This window comes from Gymnoscopelus microlampas (assembly GCF_963454915.1).
Source record: "Gymnoscopelus microlampas genome assembly, chromosome: 10".
NCBI classification, from domain to species: Eukaryota; Metazoa; Chordata; class Actinopteri; order Myctophiformes; family Myctophidae; genus Gymnoscopelus; species Gymnoscopelus microlampas.
In genome coordinates, this window is record NC_139947.1 from 2,946,563 (window position 1) to 2,970,418 (window position 23,856).

The window sequence follows — 23,856 nt, forward strand, 5'->3', positions numbered from 1 at the left end:
TACTCCGCCCTCATTCGCTCTGCCACCAGCGTGACCTGGGGACATTGGCCGTCCGCTGTCACAAGGCCAATGTCACACAGCCTATAGGGGAGTCCAATGTCAAGTGGCTCGGGGACCGGGGGGAAATACATTGTCAACCATAAAACATGCAGTGCAGAAATATAGTTAAGAGAATGATGTTTTTAAGTGCGTAATACAGGTTTTTCATCATCAATAAAAAATGTTACAATTTGGTTTCACCCCCCTGCTTTGACCCTGTCACACATACCATTGTCCATCTGTACTTTAATTTTATTTCTGTTATCTATAATTTTAAAAAGACATTGGTTGTGTTAGCACAGTCTCTGTAGAAACAGGTCCCAACATTTCACTGCTTGTACCTGTATTGAGTAAGTGACAAATAAATCCCTCTTGAGTTCTCTTTGAAAATGTCACACATTTTGAAATGGCTCCACATCCATTACCTGATTGATATTAAGCTGGTACACATAATAGACATGCCACTAAAAGTATGCACTTAAAAAGTTTATCTTCATTCATTATTTATATTCTTTATAATTGTGAATGTTAAACATTGTGGGGTTCTGCTATAGTCACAAAACCTATACACTATTGTAAAGGGATAGTTCACCCAAAAAATGACTTATTTTCTATCAATTACACACCCCATAAAGCCTTGAATTCATGTAGATTTTTTTGGGGGTGTATAATCAATAGAAACAATTTCTATAGGCTATGCACTCCTTTGAACAGCATTTATCCATTTAGATACATTTTTTATCTTTTAAAAAACGTTTTTGTTACACAGAAACATAATATGTGTTGTATAGCTTCTTTTATATGCTTAATTTATAGTTTTAATGTGCAAATGAACCGTTTTTCAATGGTTTTCAATGGTTTCTTTTTACTCTAGAGGGTACTCTTATTCTGAAGAGATCGTCAACCGGAAGTCTTATTTCTGCTCCGTTATTTCTGCTCACGGAACACATCTATTATTGCTGCTCACGGAGCTGGAGCTCCAAGTATCAGAGCAGAGTGCCTTTCAACGCGATGCAGATAAAGTTTGGGTTATAAATATATTATACGTTTGCAGTGAACAAACCTTTGTGTAACGTGTGTCTGAGATTGTCTTTGTACGACAGCCTGGGTAAAGTTGTGAAAACAGGAGGAATTTACACGCGAAGATCAAAGACTGTTTGTTTTGTGGACTAACGCTAATGCTAATGCTAAGCTTAGAGTCTAGCGTAAAGTCTAGAGTCCGTCCATTACAAGTGAACAGACGTTTTCTAGTGAAAGTTTAACTTCAGCCAGTTGGACGTTTTGAGGATCAGTCTGTAGTGTTCAACCTGAAGACACACAGAGGACATTTAACCCAGATAGAGCTTTGAGCAACCAGGGCTTCCCTCTGTGTTCCTCTGGCAACGTGGGATGAGATTGAGAAGACAGTGAGTGAAATAGCACGTTAACCTGCTGCTAAACCTGACCCTGTGACGTCATAGCACGTTATCCTGCTGCTAAACCTGACCCTGTGACGGTTGGAGTACTAAGGGACGTCCAGGAACTTAAAACTAAGGTACCACACTTTGATTTTACAATTTACAATTTAGGCATTTAGCAGACGCCTTTAATAGCGATTTACAGTAAGCAAGGACAACATGAGGTAATACATTAATGCATAGCAATAGTTATCTACTAGGATCATAGGTAAACTAAGAACCCATCAGCAGTCTAAACAGTATAATATCAAATTTATAGATTGAAACTATACACACAGCAAGGACAACACGAGGTAATACATTAATGCATAGCAATAGTTATCTACTAGGATCATAGGTAAACTAAGAACCCATCAGCAGTCTAAACAGTATAATATCAAATCTATAGATTGAAACTAGCCCTAGAATGTCTGTGATCTTACATACATTTCATGTATTCCAAATACAGTCATAGATCACCCTCGTCGACGCGCTGTGTAGTGACGATCTGCGTGGCCTTAAAAGTGCTCTAAACTCCGTCTGTACTCACCCAATAATTAATTCCTAAGACTTGGAGTCATATGTGTCCTCTAGTTTCATATCCATTTGAAAGTTCTGCCAGAAAACGTGTGTTTAGTCAAATATCTCCACTTTTCCACGAGCTGCACATGGACGACTTTCTGTACGGGCGAGGGGCCCGGGAATGAGTGCCGGACTGAATATATGTAAACTTCCTTTAGGACGCACAAATGTTTGGGACACACAATTGGCAGATGGAGTGATTCATTACCCCGCACCAATCACAAGCACCTGTCAATTGTGTTCCCCGTTCGTTTGTGCTTCCCTGTGTCAATTTGTTATGACGTTTTAAATTTGGTCCTTCACTCAAGTCCGTGCCCCTCGCCCGTACAGAAAGTCGTCCGTGTGCAGCTCGTGGAAAAGTGGAGATATTTGACCAAACGCACGTTTTCTGGCAGAACTTTCAAATGGATATGAAACTAGAGGACAAAATATGACTCCAAGTCTTAGGAATTAATTATTGGGTGAGTACAGACGGAGTTTAGAGCACTTTTATGGCCGCGCAGATCGTCACTACACAGCGCGTCGACGAGGGTGATCTATGACTGTGTATTTGGAATACATGAAATGTATGTAAGATCACAGACATTCTAGGGCTAGATTGAAACTATACACACATATGCTAGGTCTACACATGACCGGGCATATGTCTACATAACTGATTACATGCTATCTAAATTACATCAGCCAGGGACATGCCCCTGGCTGATGGAGAGGTTTGTTATGTGGGCAATGATTGGAGCAAGAGAGGGGGCTCCGTCTCTGAGAATTTTGGAGGGGATATTGTCGTGGCCTTGTTTTGTTGTAGGGCGCTCAGTGTTTTAACCCATTAAGACCTGAGGCCGATTCTACAAAATGCCTCCTAAACCAGTTGTTCTCGAACCTTTTCGTTGCAAGGACCCCCAAATTGATATATATATGGCCAAGGGACCCCCCCCAGAAGAGAACATTTGTGTTAAAATATTCAAAATTATTCAAGTATTGAGTAACACTTTCAAGATTTTTCGAAAGAAATATTGAATAGCCAACGCTAAAATCTAAAATGTCACTGGGATGCGTACCCATTAAGACCTGGAACGCATCTGTGTCACAGCAGATATACAAGCTCGTAGCGCGGCACCGAGTGCCGCGCTACAAGCTTGTAGATCTGCTATTTTTGAAAAATCGTGACAATATTTGAATATATATTGTTTTAAAGCGAACATTTTTAACTCAAATCTTTGCTTCTGGGGGTCCCTGGAACAAGATGGGGGTCCGCGACCAAACACATATCATGTTGGGGGTCCTTGACATGAAAAAGTTTGAGCACCACTGATATTATTTACTGAATACTGAATTAGAAGACATTTGTAGAATCGGCTTCAGGTCTTAATGGGTTAAACACATCATCAGTTGTCACCATGGTGAGTTTAAAGTCATCTTTGCATACAGCTAGATTGTTGTAGAATGCTTGGCTGTGCTTTACCCCATAAAGCCCAGAATGAAAAGGCAGTATCTTAACCAGTGTGGTTGCTATGGTTGTAAAGAAGCTGTTGAAGCGATTTGCCACATACAGCTAATCTGTAATCTGTAATGATCAGCATGCCATTTGCCATCTGAATTGATGTTGATGTTTTTCACTTTCTTACTGCAGCCCAACTGGTTGTGACATTATGCCTCGTCGGAGTAAGTCATCTGTCGCCATGAAGAAAGTCTGGGCAGCTCGGTCTCATGCACAGTATGATGTTCAAGAACAAGACAGCAGTGTGCAGGCCATGGACCTTTCCAACAGTGACCCTGTACAAGACCCATGCATCCCACCACCCTCTGTGATATCTATGCAGGCATCCAAAAGCCAGAATCATTGTTCATATCCCTGGATCCCCCAACAATATGAGGGTCTTGACTTGAGGACAGATGATCTCAACAAGATACTGGACATGGGAGACAGACACTATGGTAGTAAGAAGTTGTTAAGATATTTAATGCGTAAAATAATTTAAATAATACCCCATTAATTGGGCATGTAATAGAATATAGCAAAATGACATTAAATCAAATTATTAAAACTAAAAAAACAGTTCTACCTTATACAATTGATATAGTTAACATTGTCATTTATATAGCTTAAGCCATCAGCCACATCCAGCTTATCTGTAATGAGCGTGCCATCCGAATTGATGTTGATGTTTGCGGATCTGGTTTTCAGTTTCTTACTGCAGCCTAACTGATTAGATATCTTCCAGAGCTCCTGCGCTTTGTTTGTTTTTGTCATTTGTTTCATCGAAGTAGTTTTTTTCTGCGGTTTAATAATGTCAACCACCTTGTTGCGAAGGATGATGTTTATGAGGTATTCAGTGCTGAACTGATCACTCCTTTTTAAAGCCCTTTCAAAGTCTTGTAGTGTAAAAAAAGAAAATAAATACAAAACTTCAGTTTTTAAACCACATTTAAAACTGAGATTGTAATGTATCGGAGGCATTTTGTATCGGTCTATTATAGTGGATTAAAGCTTTTACACCATATCCCAGCACTGTGAGGTTGATGAATGATAACTAAATGTTTTATTCTATTGGTGATTTCCACAGAGCTCCACAGGGACAGATCTACGCTATCAAGAGAGATGGCCTCCAAAAGATCATTAACATGGTCAGAGGAACAGCGAGAGATGGACCAGAGACATGGACTGTTTGATGCAATGCTGCAACCTGTAGTAAAGTTGTACAGGATAGGTATGTACTGTTTTAATTACAACCTGTAGTAAAGTTGTACAGGATAGGTATGTACTGTTTTAATTACAACCTGTAGTAAAGTTGTACAGGATAGGTATGTACTGTTTTAATTACAACCTGTAGTAAAGTTGTACAGGATAGGTATGTACCGTTTTAATTACAACCTGTAGTAAAGTTGTACAGGATAGGTGTGTACTGTTTTTACAGGCAGTTAAACTTTCTTATAATGACAATCTTTTCCTCTGTTGTTATTTTAGAACGAAGAAAGTGAAGTTACAGCTAAATAATGAAAAGCTGTGTTGATTGATTGATTACTTTATTAACAAGATTGTTAACAGTGTACATGTAGTACAGTCAGAAGTTATGCTAAAAGGATGACACAAAAATATCTGGGGGGCTTGTTTCCATTGTGGTCTATTGTACTCAACTCATCAGTAAGAAATAACATTACATTACGTAGAGGTAAAAGTTCCAGAAGCAGAAAAAATATATATTATTTACAGAAAAAGTAGGGGAGGGGGCAAGTTGGTAGGGGTAGGAATCTGTAGTTACCATCATTATTCAATGTCTCTTAAAGCGTCGGTTGCAAATTATGTTACAAATCCTGGTAAATCTGCACTGGAATGTGCTCCTTTTGAAGTGCATATATAAGCATAACTTAACCCATTTAGACCTGGAACACCTATACGTTATTATACCTTTTCAATCCGGGAACCCCGTTTTGTGTCGTTGCTGCTATGTACAGTATATAAAAAAATAAATTTCTTACAGTTTTTGAATGAATATTTGAAGTTTTTCAGAAAACTTTGGTCAGGATTTAGAAGGTGTATCGGCCTCAGGTCTAAATGGGTTAAAGCTTCCCTCTGTAACTTTCTTGTTTTACCTTGGATTCAAACCCAGTTCTCCTGCACAATTGCTGACATCTTGGCCTCTGAACTAATAGCGCCTGCCTGCTTGATCTGTGGAGAAATATAACGTGACTAGTTATGTCAAACTAGACCACAAGATCTAAATGTGTCAATAGAAGAGCAGGGAGTTGTATAAGTTATATTGTATTGACATACTCTACCATACAGATTGGACAAAATAACACCGTAATAAAAAAAAGTTACATAGTACAGCTTCAACTCTCACCACTGAGAATGTCTTCAGAATCGCTAATTTCTTTGGCTTTAAATCTTTGTCATAAGTTGTGCTCTGTCATACACTGTCCGAGTAGGCTAATGCTAAATAATCTGCCTCCTTGAGCTTGTAGAACTGCTATCCTCCTATAATCCTCCTATAATTTGAGAAACCTCTGTGGTGGTGGGTGGTGAGGCCAAAACGGTGTGCCCGGTTCTCCTCAGTGGCTGGAGCAATTGATCTGAATTTGCACACAGTCATTGGCCGGGTTTCCCAAACGAATTTCAGCTCGTGCGTATCCTAGAAGCTGCGTAAGAGCCTCCACGCAGCTGCGCAGTAGCAACCCTTCATTTTCATCTTCATTAGTAGCAGCTGTGTGTGCCCTACGTGCCATCTAAACTGGCTTCGGGAGACACCATCGTCGTAGGTTCTCAAGCCCATGGCGTTACGTGTGTGCTAAAACTACATTCGGGAGACAGCATGCACATAAAGACCTCCTGGACGAAGTCTACGTAAAGCCTACGTAAACTACGTAGTGCTGTCCTACGCTACACAGCAGTTTAAACACCCTTTGCGAATATATACAGTGAAATGGATCATAAAAAGACCACATACATACACCCGTGTGTGTGTGTGTGTGTGTGTGTGTGTGTGTGTGTGTGTGTGTGTGTGTGTGTGTGTGTGTGTGTGTGTGTGTGTGTGTGTGTGTGTGTGTGTGTGTGTGTGTGTGTGTGTGTGTGTGTGTATATATCGGCGCGTAACCGGCGACGCCTCCCCAAAAAAACAGACATACATACAACAAACACACTGCGACATGCCGTGTTGATAGCTTGCAGATCTGTTCTTTTGGGTAGGGCGAGCGGCTGTTAGGAGGAACTGCTGCGCTGGTTCTATGTGTAGCCCCCACACTCAAATTAGCGAGAAGTGGTGTACAAAAGACCTGACTATCGGGCTCAGGCTTATTGGCATGACTGGTAACGCGTCTGGCTGGCGAGTGGGAGCTTCGGGTTCAATCCCAGCTCACTGCTCACATATGCATGAACCCGGAGTTTATAAATTATAGCATGATCCGATCATTTGATAAAAATACTGTCGGTGACAGAGCCAACTGTCGGATGTCCTGAAGCAGTCCACTCTAAATACAACGTTTGAATAATATATTTATGCATTCAATTACATCTACAAGCTTATGAGGCGTTGTGAGCTTGTAGATCTGCTATTTTCAAAAGATTGTTTAACCATTCACAGCTGTCACTTTGTGAGAGGAACTGCGGACTTTCATCATAACGTTTAACTATAAAACTTCGAAATTAAGGAAACATATTTAGCTCAGCATCATTTATATAGGCCTACCTTTAGTTAACTTGGCATATGCTTCATATTTTTATCAGATGATCGGATCATCCGTGAGAGTACAATTTGTAAACTTAGGGTTCATAGAGCATGAACCAGCGCAGCCGCTCGCCCTATCCAAAAGAACAGATCTGTAAGCTATCGACACGCCAAAAGGTCCCATTTATTTTAGAATAAATGGGACCATAATTTTGCAAAACGCATATCATGATGATTGAAAGGAGACTTTAAACTAGCGACTGGAAGCATATAGAATTTATGACAATTTTTATTACCGTAAGAAAATCTAGTCTAAAGTTTGTCAAAAACCCATTCACTTGCGTTAATATAAATTCTTTCTGACACTGCAGCTCGGCGCAGGGTAAAACAGTGCCTCATTCTGGCCATTCATAAGCTTCCGTGTTGGCCTCATCGTAAATATCCAAGCCTTGCCCCTTGGTTTATATACGTGGCCCAGGCTTCCAAGTAAGCACAATCTACACCTGTTCCCAAAGTTTATTGTGGTTCTAAGTAATGGTTGGTACTTTGAATGTTCATCTTGGAAAGCTTGGTCCACGTACAAATCAAAAACACAGCCTACTTCTAGAATCAGGACCTCTTTGTGACTGGTGTCAACCAAAACAACATCAGGTGTATTCGGGATGCTAGCAAAAACATCACAAGTATAATTAAACCATTCTGGTAACACTCTTGAATGTGTATACATTGCTGCACTGGATGGCATACATTTTGTACTGCATCAGACCCATATATGTCAACAATACAGTCATGGCGAGCAATGTACAAGTTTTATATGCACTTCCAATTGTGATGTGTGCAATGGATTCTACCTGTTCAGAATCATGATGGTTTCAAGAGAGTGGACTATGGATGTTATCTAATTTCCCCCTATAAAAAGGAAAGGTATTACAGAAAAATAGATTAATAAGCCCACTGCCACCGTACAGTGTGGCACCCATCATATCCGCTGTTATGCTTAGGGCTTGAAGAGGCCAGCAGTAAAGCTATTCACACAACACACAGTTGAAGAGGAAACCAAGGCTCATTTTATAAAAAAAAAAAAAAAAAACGCTGAATGCCACTCCTCACAGGGGTCCTGCATCCGCATCACCTGCAATGGAGGGAGGTCGATTAGTGAAATGGAACAGGATAGATTCAATTGTGGAGAAACGTATGGACATGTCACCTACCTTGCATATGGGGACGGAGATTGATCCAGACTGGACAAACTGGGCCTCTGCCAGGAGAAGCCTTTTCTCCGCCAGCTGGAGTTTCTGCCTCTTCAAGGCCACCATCTCCTCTTGGAAACTCTCCAATTTGGCATTGGACCTCTTCATTTCCGCCAAGATTAGCTCTTGGGTAGCATTTGAAGCTTGGAGTTGGGCCTCAATTCCCCGCTGCACCACCACCTTTTCCTGCTCTGTCGCCATCAGGGCCTCACTGCAGGTGCAGGGCAACAGGGTGGGTGCCTGTAGTTGACCTCTGATGCTGCCACCCCGCATTCGCACTCTCCTTCCATGGCCTCCTCGTAGGAATTGCCCCCTGCGGAGGGACGAGGGTGTGGTGGTCCGGCCAGGTGGTCTGGCCTGGTGGTGCCCGCCGGGTGAGGTCATGGTGCTGCTGTTGCTGGGGTCCAGGGAGGTTGGTGGTGCTGCTGTGGCCCCACTCCCACATCGTTCCTCGTCATCCACTGACAACCCTTCCTCCCCCAACATGTCCACCCCACCTTCAACCCCCTCCACTGCAGTCTTACTTAGGACACTGAGGACCTTCTCCTCGTCGGGGGTGAGCTGGGTGTTGTCTGGTGGCAACATATATATATGTATATATATATGTATATATATACATATATATATATACACACACACACACACACACACACACACACACACACACACACACACACACATACATATATAAATTACGGCCGTGTGTGTGTGTGTGTGTGTGTATATATATATATATATATATATATATGGCCGTGTGTGTGTGTGTGTGTGTGTATATATATATATATATATATATATATATATATATATATATATATATATATATATATACATACATACATACACACACACACACACACACACACACACACACACACACACACACACACACACACACACACACACACACACACACACACACACACACACACACACACACACACTTCATAGATCTATTTCGCTACGATGGGTGTTATCCCAGGGCGCTCGTAACAAACTGCTGCGTAGGACAGCACTCAGGGCTACGCCTCTCCCAGGAGTAGGCGGGGAGTAGGCTACGTGCATGCTGTTTCCCGAATGTAGTTTTTGCAGACACGTAACTCTGTGCACTTGAGAACCTACGACGATGGTGTCTCCCGAAGCCAGTTTAGATGGCACGTAGGGCACAACCACCTGCTACTAATGAGGGTAGAGCGTAGGTTTCGCCGAGTCCCAGCTCTTACGCAAGCTGCGTAGGCGATGCATGACCTGAAATCTACGTGCCTGCTAAGGTACTGCGCAGCCAGTATGGACGCATGTAAGACCCATCGTAGGACCTGCGCAGCATCTCTACGAATCTCTTTGGGAAACGCGGCCATTGACCATTACCATGCTAACAGAACTGCGAAGCCCGTTTTTCGATATCACCAAATCTCAGCTGTTTATTAGCGTTTCTGTGTCAAACACTGTCGCCATGGTTACGGGGCTGCCCAGCTATGGGACGAACTGCCTCCCGGGTTGCCAGATCATGTGCGCATATCCCCCCACGGATGCGTCGACCGGGTATGGACTAGTTTATGGTAAATCCTTAGAATAGGGATGCTGGGGTTCAAGTAGTCAACTTGAGCTCACCGCTTTAAATATCTCCCCAAACCCTGCAATACCAAATGGTTCCGTGGCTTGCAACGTTAAACATTGGACTTCCAATCCCAGCGCCTCTGGATCGAATCCCTCTCCCGCCTTTTGATTATTTATCTAATCTAAAATGTGTCACAAATTATTTTATTAGGTTTAAAGGGGCTACACCATGAATTTAAAATATATATATTTTATATAAATATTAGACTTTAATACATTTTATACAGGTTTAAGCCAAAAAAAACGTCCAGGTGTTTTTTTCATAATCTGACTGTCTGTCATTCCAAGCCTTTTCAGCTGCAATACCAAAACGTCCTCCTTTGGGCAGAGGGGCGCTACTGAGGAAGTTTGTCTGTCAATCATCACCTCCCCCCGCCCTCCTCACCACTTTTCCCCGCCGTCATTACAATACGGCCCGCCTTTTGCCCCTAACCGTAAGGAAGTCCTTGTTGCCGTGCATTTAGCGTCCTGGTTTCATAGCAACGGCGTCTTTTTTTTCTCTCCCTTTGTTACAGACATGAGACATTGTTTTGAGCCAGCGTTTACAGCATGTGTTGTTTATCATTGTCTCCGCCAGGCCAAAAGGCATGGCGAGAGAGTATGTTTTACCCCCTGTCCGTCCGTCAGTGTGTCCGTGTGTCCATCTGTCTGTGAGCAGCTAATCCCTGTCGCTGCAAAATTGTGCACACACACTCCCTGGATGCCAATTCAGAACCTCTGCCCCAAATTTTTCACATGGGCCTGTTATAGCGCCATCAGGAGGCCGATTTGTGCAGACCCTTTTTTTTAAAAATATTACTCCTACAGATTGTATCCAAACGTCATGCAAATTGTTACACAGTATCTCTATAGTCATGTGATCAACCTGGATCTGTCCTATTTCCCAGATTCCATCCTCATTGGCTAAGGTTGGCTTCCAAAGTTTGCAGGATTGGTACGTTTTGAACAAAATGCCTCTAATCATGAACGCAGCTTGCGATTTCCATGAAATCTCACACGCACATTCCCACCAGGCAGAGGAAGAAATGCCACCCTTTTCACATTGGCCTGTTATGTCGCCACCAGCAGGTCTAATTTAGCAAAACACATTTTTGGAACAAAATGCCTCAAATCATGAATGCATTGTCCGATTGCCGTGAAAGGCCTTAGAAGAAATAGCACCCTTTTCCCATTAGCCTATTACAGCACCACCAGGAGGCCACAATAACGTACCTGACCTGGTGGAGACCTGTGCTCGTTCTATTTATAGTTTTAACTATTGGACTCAGTGCGAACTTTATTCATCTAAACTCAAATGTAAAGTTATGAAGACTATAGACACATTTTGAAACCTCTCCCTCATGCTTCGAGATGAGGTCCCACTGTCTCCCACATTCCTCTGTGCCTGTGTGGGGGGGGGGGGGGGGCGAGTATTCTTACCATTCTCTATCGAAAAATAATAGGTCTGCACCCCTGCTCTTAGATGTTTACATTTTTAGTGGCCAAGATAATCTAAGCAACGGGTTGAAACAAGCGTTTAATTTGCTTATATAGTCAGTCTGTGGCCATTAAACCCCTGTCTGCAGGCTTACGATTGCATTGGGGAAACATGCCACAGGCTGACTGAAAAGTTATTACCGTACGTCGCACAGTATAAAGAAATGAATATATGTTGTGGGCTTTACATCTCATTCAACTTTAATAGGCAAAACCTACATCTTTTGTTTTGTTAATGTTATATACATGAATGATGGTGCAAGGGAAGTTGATCGCTTGCCTTAGTTGCCTCACTTGCCTGCAATGTGTGTCACCAACTTTTGCCACTTTATCTATTGCAGACAGACAGTCACTGTGCTTGCTTGTATAATATCCACGACCCATACAAGTTCATTCAGGTTTTGACTGGTTTTATAATCGTCAATTGAGTCCGGCTTGGTTCAGATTCTATCATTTCGGGACCCCCGTTCTGTCGAGCGAACCACCCATACACAGCGCTGATTTAGGTGACGCAGCTGTGTAAAGCTTCATGTGTGCTTCGCCGTATGGCGGTGTTGTTGCGTATCGAAAATAGCAGACATACAATGATAAAAACTTTAAATGATTATGGTACGTTTTAATGGTTGTACTACTTTATCCAAATAATACTATTAATAATAGGCTTAAATGATAAAATAGCCTAATAACAGCAAACTCCACAAGATATTCCTCTACACTTATTTAGTGAGAACATTGCGTCTCCCAGCCCCTAGAGACGTACAAGAGACAATGGGGAGCCCAAAAAAACAAAACGAAGTGAAATTCATGGTGTATCCCCTTTTAGGTTAGGTTTAGGCATAGTTTTTGTCGCTCCCACCGAAGTGCACCACTCTGCCCACTTGGTGAGAACAGACTACAGCCCCTAATATTAAGTTAGGAAGTAGTTGGGCAAAAAACGGTCAACGATATTGACCGAGGCGCGCCATCTCTAGTGGACTTGAGCAACGAGAGGAACCGGTGATAATACAATTATGCGTTCAATAATGGGTGTTTTTTTCATAATTGTAAGAAGCTAAAGTAAAAAAAACAACATTGATTAATTGAGCAGTCCTACTTAACATTAACATTAGTTGTGACTTGAGGATGTATTTTGGGTCACAACCCAGTGTTTTAACCACACTTCTGAGCACCCTGTGTTTCCTCTGTTTACATTAAACCATTTCTACAACCCATGACACATCAGAGTCTGTACGGCCCTATAGTAATCACTCTGTCTGCAGAGTCATGGTGCATGGTTGCATGAACATGAATAACAGATTGGCTACTTTCACCTTATTCACTTAAAGGGTAAGACCACTTTGGTAGAGGTTTGGGTTGTGTAGTTACCTTGCCATGATGTAACTCCAAAGGTGGGCAAGAAATAAAAAAAAATTGCTCCATTGATTAGAAATTGATAATTCAAAATATGCTCCTCATTGACTTACATTGTACGGTAAAACAGCTCTCAAAGTCACTCTTTTAGCACATAAATGAACCCAAACATAGCTGATTCAGACAATATAGAGCACCACCAAACCCAGTACTGTTTGTTTTTTTAATAAAAATGTCAACTTCCTGTTGATTTCACTATTTGAAGATCTGGATCCGGATCCGCGGATCCAGTCCGGGTTTTCTACTTATTAAAATTGGCAAAATCAACAGGAAGTTGACATTTTTATTTAAAAAAAAAACAGTACTGGGTTTGGTGATGTTCTATATTGTCTGAATCAACTTTGTTTGCGTTCGTTTATGTGCTAAAAGAGTGACTTTGAGAGCTGTTTTACCGTACAATGTAAGTCAATGAGGAGCATATTTTGAATTATCAATTTCTAATCAATGGAGCAATTATTCTTAATTTCTTGCCCACCTTTGGAGTTATATCATGGCAAGGTAACTACACAACCCAAACCTCTACCAAAGTGGTCTTGCCCTTTAAAGACGGGGTGCCGTGATCCCCCCCCCCTAAAACATAATCATCAGGTATTATGGTTATACTAGGAGGAAGATTTTTTTCAAAAAAGTGTACAGCAATTGTTAAAAGTATGTTTTTATGTGGACACACCTCCAGTTCATTAAGTATACCTGGTTCTCACCTTAGCACCTCCTCCACCACCTTAGCACCACCCACCTGTCCTAGTCCCTCCTCCTCCTCCTCATGCCCACACCTGTTGTGTTATGATAATGAGGGGGAGGGTGTGTTTTTACTATGTCACTAAAGCGCTGTTTTTCTATTGGCATGTTTGACCCTCAAGGTTTCAGCCTCCAGGAAGAAACTCCAAATAGTCAGAGAAGACATAAAACACCATAAAACCACCAGCGGGGGGCTTAATGAAGTCCTATCAACCTCATAGACACATGAAAAACAATAAAGTGCAAAAACATGGCACCAGCTCTTTAAGGCCATTATTTGTATCGCAGGAGTCCATCTTTTGACACATTTCTCTTAAGTTAAGCATGATCCCCTAATATGAATCCTATAATCTTTGCACCCAAGATTCATATGGCTTAGGCCATTTTGCCTTTAGCGTCTGAAAATATTATTGTTATTCTTGACACCACTGGGTCTCCAGTTATTAAAGTCCTTATTCAATTGCTTCATTTCAGACCAGTGTGTGGAGTCCAGACTGCAGGTGAAGTTGAACTCTCCAGACTCAGCCAGGGACATTTCTATCAAACAGGATGAACCTGAAGACCATCCACACCTCAGTAAGTTTCATGTGCTCTCTCTTTCTTGAATGCTTTTATTTATTTTTTTCGCTTCTGCTGTTGGGCTGTCACAATATAAAATTTTACTGAGAAATAATCATGACAAAATATATCATGACTGATAATGTCCCGATGATTAAACAAATTGCTCATTCGGTCTGGTTACAGCAACAGATTGGCTACTTTCACCTCATTCACTTGAGACTAGGCATGTAACGATTCACTCAACTCACGATACGATTTGAATCACGATTTGAGGTTCACGATACGATTTTTCACGATTTTTTAAACAAAAAATATTTTCCAGACAAATAACCGAAAAACCACAGCCACAGGACAAATCTGCGATGGCCCTATAGCCAAAAAAATTCCTTATGGCATGCCCTAACTGTGTGCCAAATGTCATGCTTTTATCGTAAAGTGCACGATTCCATCAAAATACGGCGCGAAACGCCTCCACTATCAACGTTGTGGCTGCTAAGTACCCCTAACGGGTCAACGGCGACTCAGTTCCGTGTTTTGCACACGATGGATTTAGCCTGTTTTTGCATCGGGTTATCGCTGCAGCAGGTCGGCTAGTCAGGCACTAGCCTGCACTAACCACAGCACCCGTGCATGCAAGGTACATTATTTTTAATGTGTAAATAGCACATTATATTAAGGGGGGGAAAACTGTATTTTTCTTTTTTTAATTGGTAAATAGCACATTTCCTTAACGGTTAATGATTAATTAAGACTTAACGGCAACCGGTTAATAAAATGTCTCCATTTGGCCATCCCTATTCAATACAGTAGCAAATGACTGAAAACTCTTCATCAATTCTCTTGCAAAGATCCTGTATTTTCTTTGGCACATGTAAGTGACATCACTGACTAATCCTTGGTATCTTTATAACCTGTCGAATCCTTGGTATTGGGATCCTAGCCTTTCGACGTGTCAGTGTTTACCAGAGCCGTCACTACACGCTGTGTTTTGATTTTTTTCACGCTTGTGCTAATGAAACACTAAACGGGATCATTATTTCATGTCAGCATTAGTACAACTATCAGAAGATGTAAACCAGGTAAAGTAATGCGTCACTCTGCAAGTTTAACTTAAGTTTTCCACCTGTCCAAATGTTTCTTCTGGCTATTTTTCACATTGCGATTCATTCTTTTTTAAATGGATTTAAATCGTCACCCGTTTGAATCGATTTAAATCGATTTACGATAAATCGTTACATGCCTACTTGAGACCATTATTTGCATCGCAGGAGTCCATCTTTTGACACATTTTCCCTTGTGTAATCTTAAGTTACGAAGGATTTCTTCCCTAATATATGAATCCTACAGTCTTTGCACCCAATATTCATATGTTGGAGAGTTGTTTTACGTCATATTGCCTTTACCTTCTGCAAATATTACTGTTATTCTTGAGACCATTAGGTCTCCAGTCAACAAATTCCTTATTCAATTCCTTCATTTCAGACCAGTGTGTGGAGTCCAGACTGCAGGTGAAGATGAACTCTCCAGACTCAGCCAGGGACATTTCTATTAAACAGGAGAAACCTGAAGTACACCCACTCAGTAAGTTTCACATGCTTTTTATTTCTGATATTTTATTCTGTCTGTTCTGCTCTGTTGTAGAAGTGCATCAATATTACATTCTCACTGTACAATAACCATTGCAAAAATATCTTGTCGCTGATAATAATAAACCATAATAATACTATACTAAACCAAATACTATAACCAAAAAGCACATCTCTTTTGCGTAAATGCAATAATAATAGAAAAACAGCACCATATAACTTCACATTGTACATAGTACATTCTATCAGAAGTGGAAAAATACTTCCTTGATCAGCTTGCAGCAATTTGGCACTGATCGTCAAAACGGTTTGTGAGATTCGTCCCGGACACCCAGACGGACAGATTTGCAGACTCACAGACCTATTTCCAGACGTACAGAGCCATGCCATAAAAACTATTTTACATAGATTATAAACTACGACTCAACTTTCACCCGACATTTCAAGCTTTCATGTGTGGAGATGTTTCTGTTTCATGATGTCATGCACTTAACGGCATGAGGTGTGATTGGTCTACTTTTGAGGGGAAATACATACCGTACTTACATACAGACAAACCCTGTTCTACATGATACACATTAGCGTTCTCTATGAATAGAAGAATGTGTATCTGAGCCTGTCTTGCCTCTATTATTTTGGAGTGCCGCTTTTTCCACTTTGGTGGTATTTCTTTAGTGTACCTGTTCTATATGGCTTGGCCTATGGCCAAATGTCCTTTTCCGGGAACCAATAACACAGCGAAGACAACACACAAGCCCTTGTAGACGCACAGCCAGATATTGAGCCGTTTTGGGTGTTTTTGTATACCTGAGAAAATTGAACCAAATGGTCCCTTACATGTCCATTTGGTTCCATTTGTACACTCCAGAGTTAAATTAACACCAGTAAATTAACACTGGAGGGGTCCCTGTGTACATTTTATATCTGTACTATGTGAACAAATTGGGTCCCGGGCAGTAGGCTACAGCTGGCAGCTGGGAAGGAGGAAAAACACACGCTTTGTGTGTTTTTCACAGCTTGATTGTACATTATAAATATTTTATTCACGAAATAGAACTTGTAGTTGCTGAATCGTTCTTATTTTCACACATACAACTGCTAGATTAAAACTTGTATTAGAATTTTCTACTCTTTCCATATGTTTAGTGATTGACAGCTTGAAGAGGCGATTAGTTTAACATGCAAATGAACACTTTTGTCCCATTGCAACACCCAGCGACCAAAATGACGCAATTCAAGTGACTAGAAAGATTCTTTATCTGTCAGTGGGAATGCACCTTAAGTAGGTGATACCTCCTTTTGTATGGAATACCAAAACTGTTTGTTTACACTACAGGAATCCAGTGTTCACTATCATGTTATTTTTCTGCTCCAACTAGACATCCTACACATGGTTGTGTGTAAAGAGGAGAGGAGCCCCAGTCTGCTCCAGGAGGAACCAGAGCCTCCACACATTAAAGAGGAACGGGAGGAGTTACTTCAAAGACCAAAAGAGCCTGATGGGTCAATGTTGACATTACTAGCAGTGAAAAAAGAGGATGATGATGAAGACATCTCTTCACACTGTTCTGAAATTAAAGTTGAACTTGAATCTGGCACTGAAGTCACCGAAGACAGTGCTGATTGGGAGGAGACCAGTGGAGGTCAGTCAGTGTTAAACACAGGGACTTACATGGGTGGAGAAACTGGGAGTTGGAATAAAAGAGGTCGATGAAAAATACAATTAAATCAGAAATATTAACAGGGAAGCCGTAATGCTCCTAAACAACTGCTTTCAAGTTGTATTTGTACTCACCATCTTCCTCTCTCTTGCCCCTCTGCCCCCCCCCTTCTCTCTCTCAGGAGTGAGGTTCCAGTCTTCCCAGACTCAGTTCTTCTCCTGTTCTGAGTGTTCATACTCCTTCACATCTCAGCTCTTCCTCCATAAACACATCAGGAGTCAACACAACGACCTCTACCGCCAAATGCTGAGTAATGGACAGATCACCTCATCAGCCCGACAGCAAATCAACAGCTTTACAACCAGCCCGAATCAAGGAGAAAAACCTTTCCGCTGTAAATATTGTAACAAGTGTTTCACTGAGTCAGATTCCCTGAAGAGACACCATTGTATCCACACTGAAGAAAAACCTTCCCACTGTAAACATTGTGACAAGAGTTTCATTAACTCAGGTGACCTGAAGAAAGACCAGCGTATCCACACTGGAGAAAAACCTTTCCATTGTAAAAATTGTGACAAGAGTTTCAATTATTCATGGAACCTGAAGAGACACCAGTATGTCCACACTGGGATAAAACCTTTCCATTGTACACGGTGTGACAAGAGTTTCACTTTTACATATCACCTGAAGACACACCAGCGTCGCCACACTGTAGAAAAACCTTTCCACTGTAATCATTGTGGCAAGAGTTACCGTGTGTCATGCCAACTGAAGATACACCAGCGTCTCCACACTGGAGAAAAACCTTTCTTCCGTGAGTCATGCCAACTGAAGATACACCAGCGTGTCCACACTGCAGAAAAACCTTTCCATTGCACACACTGTGACAAGAGTTTCACTTTTCCATATCTCCTGAAGAAACACCAGCTTGTCCACACTGGAGAAAAACCTTTCCACTGGAAACATTGTGACAAGAGTTTCAGTAAGTCATATGACCTAAAGATACATCTGCGTATCCATACTGGAGAGAAACCATTCCATTGTAAACATTGTGACAAAAGTTTCAATCAGTCAGGTTCCTTGAAGACACACCAGCGTATCCACACTGTAAAAACCTTTTCACTGTAAACATTGTAACGACAGTTTCAGTTGTTTTAGTCATCTAAAAAGACACCAGTTTATTCACACCAAGGGAAACTGGAAACGTTCTACTATAAATTAGCTCACTTGAAAGGGGGCACGGTGGCGCAGTCGATAGCGCTGTCGCCTCACAGCTAAAAGGTCCTGGGTTCGATTCCCGGTAGGGATGCTGTGGGCGCTGGGGGCATGTCCTCTCCTCCGCGTCATCAGCGCCCATACCCTAGGTGGGGTTGGCGAAAGGGCCTTTCTGTGTGGAGTTTGCATGTTCTCCCTCTGTCCCCCAGTGTAGGTAATACCCTCAAAAAAACATGCAGTAATCCTGGTCTCTATACTGCTTCCCCCTTGATAGCCGGGGCGCTTGATGGAGGGGAAAGGAACTGGATGAAATAACGTGTTCTTTCCACACGCTACGTCCTACTGGGGACACTCCCCCCTGTCGGTTGATAAGAAGGCTAGTTGGCTCTCATGCATTGAAGGAGGCATGAGCTTGGCTCTGGGCTCCCTAGGCTGGCAGGGGGAGTGTAGTGCCCAGGATCACTTAGACAATTAGCACTGGGTGAAAAGTGTTGCACAATTGTGTGACAATCTTTTTAATAAAACATAAAAAAATAGCTCACTGTTAGGATCAAATTAAACACCTGTAAGTTGGTAGGGAGGTGGATAGAAAAGCAGAAATATTATTGATTGTCATACTGCACCTGTCAACAGAAGCCTCGTCTCTTGTTTTTTTCACTTTGAAATCCTTAATTTCCTCAAACCGCAATTTCCTCAATTTGTTTTAAGTGTTAACAGTAACCATTTATGCAGCTATGCATTTTTAGAAGTGTATATTTATGTATACATTTGTTAATATACCATGGAGCCATATCTGCAGACAGGACTGATGAAATGGGTGTGGGTGTGTTTTTATACCTTTTTGTGGCCCTACCAGCGCCTCTGGATCGAATCCCTCTCCCGCCTTTGTTTATTTATCTAATCTAAAATGTGTCACAAATCATTTTATTAGGTTTAAGGTTTAGGCATAGTTTTTGTCGCTCCTACCAAAGCGGACCACTCTGCCCACTTGGTGAGAACAGACTACAGCCCCTAATATTAAATTAGGAAGTTGTTAGGTCGTTATAACGACCGAGGCGCGCCATTTCTAGTGGACTAAAACAACATTGATTAATTGAGCAGTCCTACTTTGATCACTCCCCTCACAGAGGTCAGATAAAGGCTGCTTATGTGACATATGTTCTCCCATCCCTACTTGTGAACATTTCTACAACCCATGACAAATCAAAGTCTGTACGGCCCTATAGTAATCACTCTGTCTGCAGAGTCATGGTGCATGGTTGAAGGAACATGAATAACAGATTGGCTACTTTCACCGTATTCACTTAAGGCCATTATTTGCATCGCAGGAGTCCATCTTTTGACACATTTCTCTTAAGTTTCTCTTAAGTTAAAGGGGGCACACCATGAACTTAAAAATATATATATATTATATATAAATATTGCCCCCTAATACGTTTTAAACAGGTTGTAAGCCTAAAAAACATCCAGATATTTTTTCTCACGACTGACTGTATGTCATTCCAAGCTTTTTCAGCTGCAATACCAAAACGTCCTTTTGGGCAGAGGGGTGCTACTGAGCAATTCTGTCTGGCCATCATCAATGCAATGGCAATGCAAGTGATGTCACTTTCATTGCCATTCTGAAATAGCCTGTTCAGACACGCCCATTCTGAAAATATCTGAAATGAGAATGAATGACTGAATGTTTAAAAAAAAAAAAAAATTAGGGTACAAGAGACCCCCCCCCCCCCCCCCCCAAAAAAAAAAAATGAAATTCACGGTGTGGCCCCTTTAAGCATGATTCCCTAATAGGAATCCTATAATCTTTGCACCCAAGATTCATATGTTGAAGAGTTGGGCTTAGGCCATTTTGCCTTTAGCTTCTGCAAATTTTATTGTTATTCTTGACACCACTGGGTCTCCAGTTATTAAAGTTCTTATTCAATTGCTTCATTTCAGACCAGTGTGTGGAGTCCAGACTGCAGGTGAAGATGAACTCTCCAGACTCAGCCAGGGACATTTCTATTCAACAGGAAGAACCTGAAGACCACCCACACCTCAGTAAGTTTCATGCGCTCTCTCTTTCTTGAATGCTTTTATTTTGTTTTCTCTTCTGTTGTAGGGCTGTCACAATATCAAATTTTACTAAGATTTCTTTTTTTAAATAATTTCCTCTTCCGGGAACCAATAACACAGCAACGACAACACACAAGCCCTTGTAGACGCACAGCCAGATACTGAGCCGTTTGAGTTTTTGTATACCTGAGAAAATTGAACCAAATGGTCCCTTACATCGTACCATTTGGTTCCATATGTACACTCTCGAGTTAAATTAACACCAGTAAATTAACGCTGGAGGGGTCCCTGTGTACATTTTATATCTGTACTATGTGAACAAATTGGGTCCCTGGGCAGTAGGCTACAGCTGCCAGCTGGGAAGAAGGAAAAACACATTCTCTTCACACTGTTCTGAAATTGAGGTTGAGCTTGAATCTGACACTGAAGTCACTCATCACTGAAGACAGTGATGATTGGGAGGAGACAAGTCAGTGTCAAACACAGGGACAGGACTTACATGGGTAGAGAAAACTGGGAGTTGGAATAAAAGAGATCGATGAAAAATACAATTAAACCAGAAATATTAACAGGAAGCCGCAATGTTCCTAAACAATGGCTTTAAAGTTGTATTTGTACTCTCTCTCTCTCTCGCCCTTCTGCGCCACCCCCCTCCTCTCACAGGAGTGAGGCCCCAGTCCTCCCAGACTCAGTTCTTCTCCTGTTCTGAGTGTTCATACTCCTTCACATCTCAGCTCTTCCTCCATAAACACATCAGGAGTAAACACAACGACCTCTACCGGCAAATGCTGGGGAATGGACAGATCACCTCATCAGCCTGTCAGCAAATCAACAGCTCTACAACCAGCCCGAAACAAGGAGATAGACCTTATCACTGTAAATATTGTAACAAGACTTTCATTGAGTCTGGTCACCTGAAGGTACACGAGCGTATCCACACTGGAGAAAAACCTTTCCACTGTAAACTGTGTAACAAGAGTTTCAATCAATCAGGTCATCTGAAGGCACACCAGCGTGTCCACACTGGAGAAAAAACTTTCCACTGTGAACATTGTGACAAGAGTTTCAGTAATTCATATGACCTAAATATACACCTGCGTATACACACAGGAGAGAAACCTTTCCAGAGTAAACATTGTGACAAGAGTTTCAGTCAGCCAAGTTCCTTGAAGACACACCAGCGTGTCCACACTGGAGAAAAACCTTTCCACTGTAAACTGTGTAACAAGAGTTTCAATGAGTCAGGTCAGCTGAAGAGACACCAGCGTATACATAATCGAAAAAACCTTTCCACTGTAAACATTGTGACAAGAGTTTTAGTCGGTCAGATGACCTGAAGGCACACCAGCGTGTCCACATTGGAGCAAAATATTTCCATTGTAACAAGAGTTTCAGTTGGTCATCTGACCTGATGAGACATGAGCGTATCCACACAGGAGAAAGACCTTTCCATTGTAAACATTGTAACAAGAGTTTCAGTCAGTCAATTCACCTGAAGACACACCAGCGTGTCCACACTGGGGAAAACTCTTCACAATGTTAACAGTCTGAAAAGAGTTTCAGTCAGTTAAGTGCTCTGAAAAGAGTGCATCCACAGGGAGAAAAACTAAATCCTCTATAAATTAGCTCACTGGGAGGATCAAATTAAACAGCTGTGTGTTGGCAGGGAGTTGGATAGTCAAACAAACAAACATACATATTATAGAGATTCATACATGCTCCTGTCAACAGAGGCCTCCATTAGGACTCCCAGCCTTGTTGTTTTCTTCTTTAGAACCTGACAACCATTATTTTTTTATTGTGTATGGTAACATTTTGTTTTAGTTGTTTTACCTAGAGGTATTTCAAATTATTAACGTGTTATTCATTTATACTATAATAGATATAGAATGTGACGTCACACTATCGAAAGTAATAGCTTTAAACCAACCAAGATGGCACCACCTGCTCGTTGAACTCTATTGAACGGTTCCACAAGCTATATAAATGACCATGCAAACCATATCAATTGCATAGCACTGTTTTACTAGAATGTTAGTTTTTATATTATGGTTTATGTCTTTTTGCTGTACATGCCAAATTAATGGGGCACTATTTCAATTACTTTACTGAAAGTGAGGGAAAAAATATTTTGAATGTATGTTTTATGAATTATGATAGTAATTGTTAACCTTTAATGGAATGGATATGATCATTATTAATTATATTACATTATTATTGTGATATGACAGCAAATTAAAGAAGCCTATGGAAAGCACTATAGAGTGTGTGCGCGCTCACACACACACACACACACACACACACACACACACACACACACAATATGTTTCATTATGCTATAAGTGTAATGGATTATTATTAGGAAGGAAGTTTCGATCTCTTAACATTACTATATGTTGGATGTGTGGAAGAATTTGGTCTGGAAGCATGTATCAGAAGACTTTAGTGTCACATCACATGATTACATAATTATGTAAAAGAGTGCCTGAGATTATTTTTGTACAAGCTCTCAACATCTGCCGTTTCAGGAAGAGTTAAAATAGAATATATACAGTACATTTGTTAATACTAGAGGTTTGGCCCTCACATCTTGAGTTTGGGCCTACGTCTCACCGCCGATCTGACTGATATGCCCATATAGGGAGATCCTTGAAGTCATCAGTATATGCTCATATATGGGCATGATCCCTTTTGTGCCAATATACTGTATGGAGCAGACTGATTTGTTTGCACCTGATGCATGACGATCCATTGAGGTTAGACAACACTCCATATTTGGGTGTAGCTGCATTGGGAACTCCTTATGTCATGGTGACATGACTCAGAGGTCCGTCCGCCCGCCCGTCCGTCCTTCCTAATGTATGATACAACCAGAGCCATGTTTGCAGACAGAACTTACAAAATAGGATTGTGGGTCTGTTTTATACCTTATATGGCCATAAGTCTTAAGCCTAGCCCCTCTCGAACTGTTTACTAGTGCATCCAAGTGCCCAATAAAATAAAGCCTGTACACTGGCTAAATAAGCTCTGCTGTTTACTGCTTGATTCAACATTCAACACACATC

The 23,856-nt window shown here is 41.4% G+C and overlaps 1 protein-coding gene across 1 annotated transcript; it reads left to right on the forward strand.

Annotated features, from left to right (window-relative positions):
• Positions 1 to 9,708: 9,708 nt before the first annotated feature.
• Positions 9,709 to 22,868, forward strand: LOC311054043 (uncharacterized protein; the record flags this gene model as incomplete). The annotated part of the gene is made up of 6 exons (XM_084069923.1): positions 9,709 to 9,766; positions 15,754 to 15,852; positions 17,237 to 17,500; positions 17,700 to 18,500; positions 20,675 to 20,776; positions 21,455 to 22,868. The coding sequence occupies 6 exons, from the start codon at positions 9,709 to 9,711 to the stop codon at positions 22,126 to 22,128; spliced, it is 1,998 nt and encodes a 665-aa protein (XP_083926049.1). The 3' UTR covers positions 22,129 to 22,868.
• Positions 22,869 to 23,856: the final 988 nt, after the last annotated feature.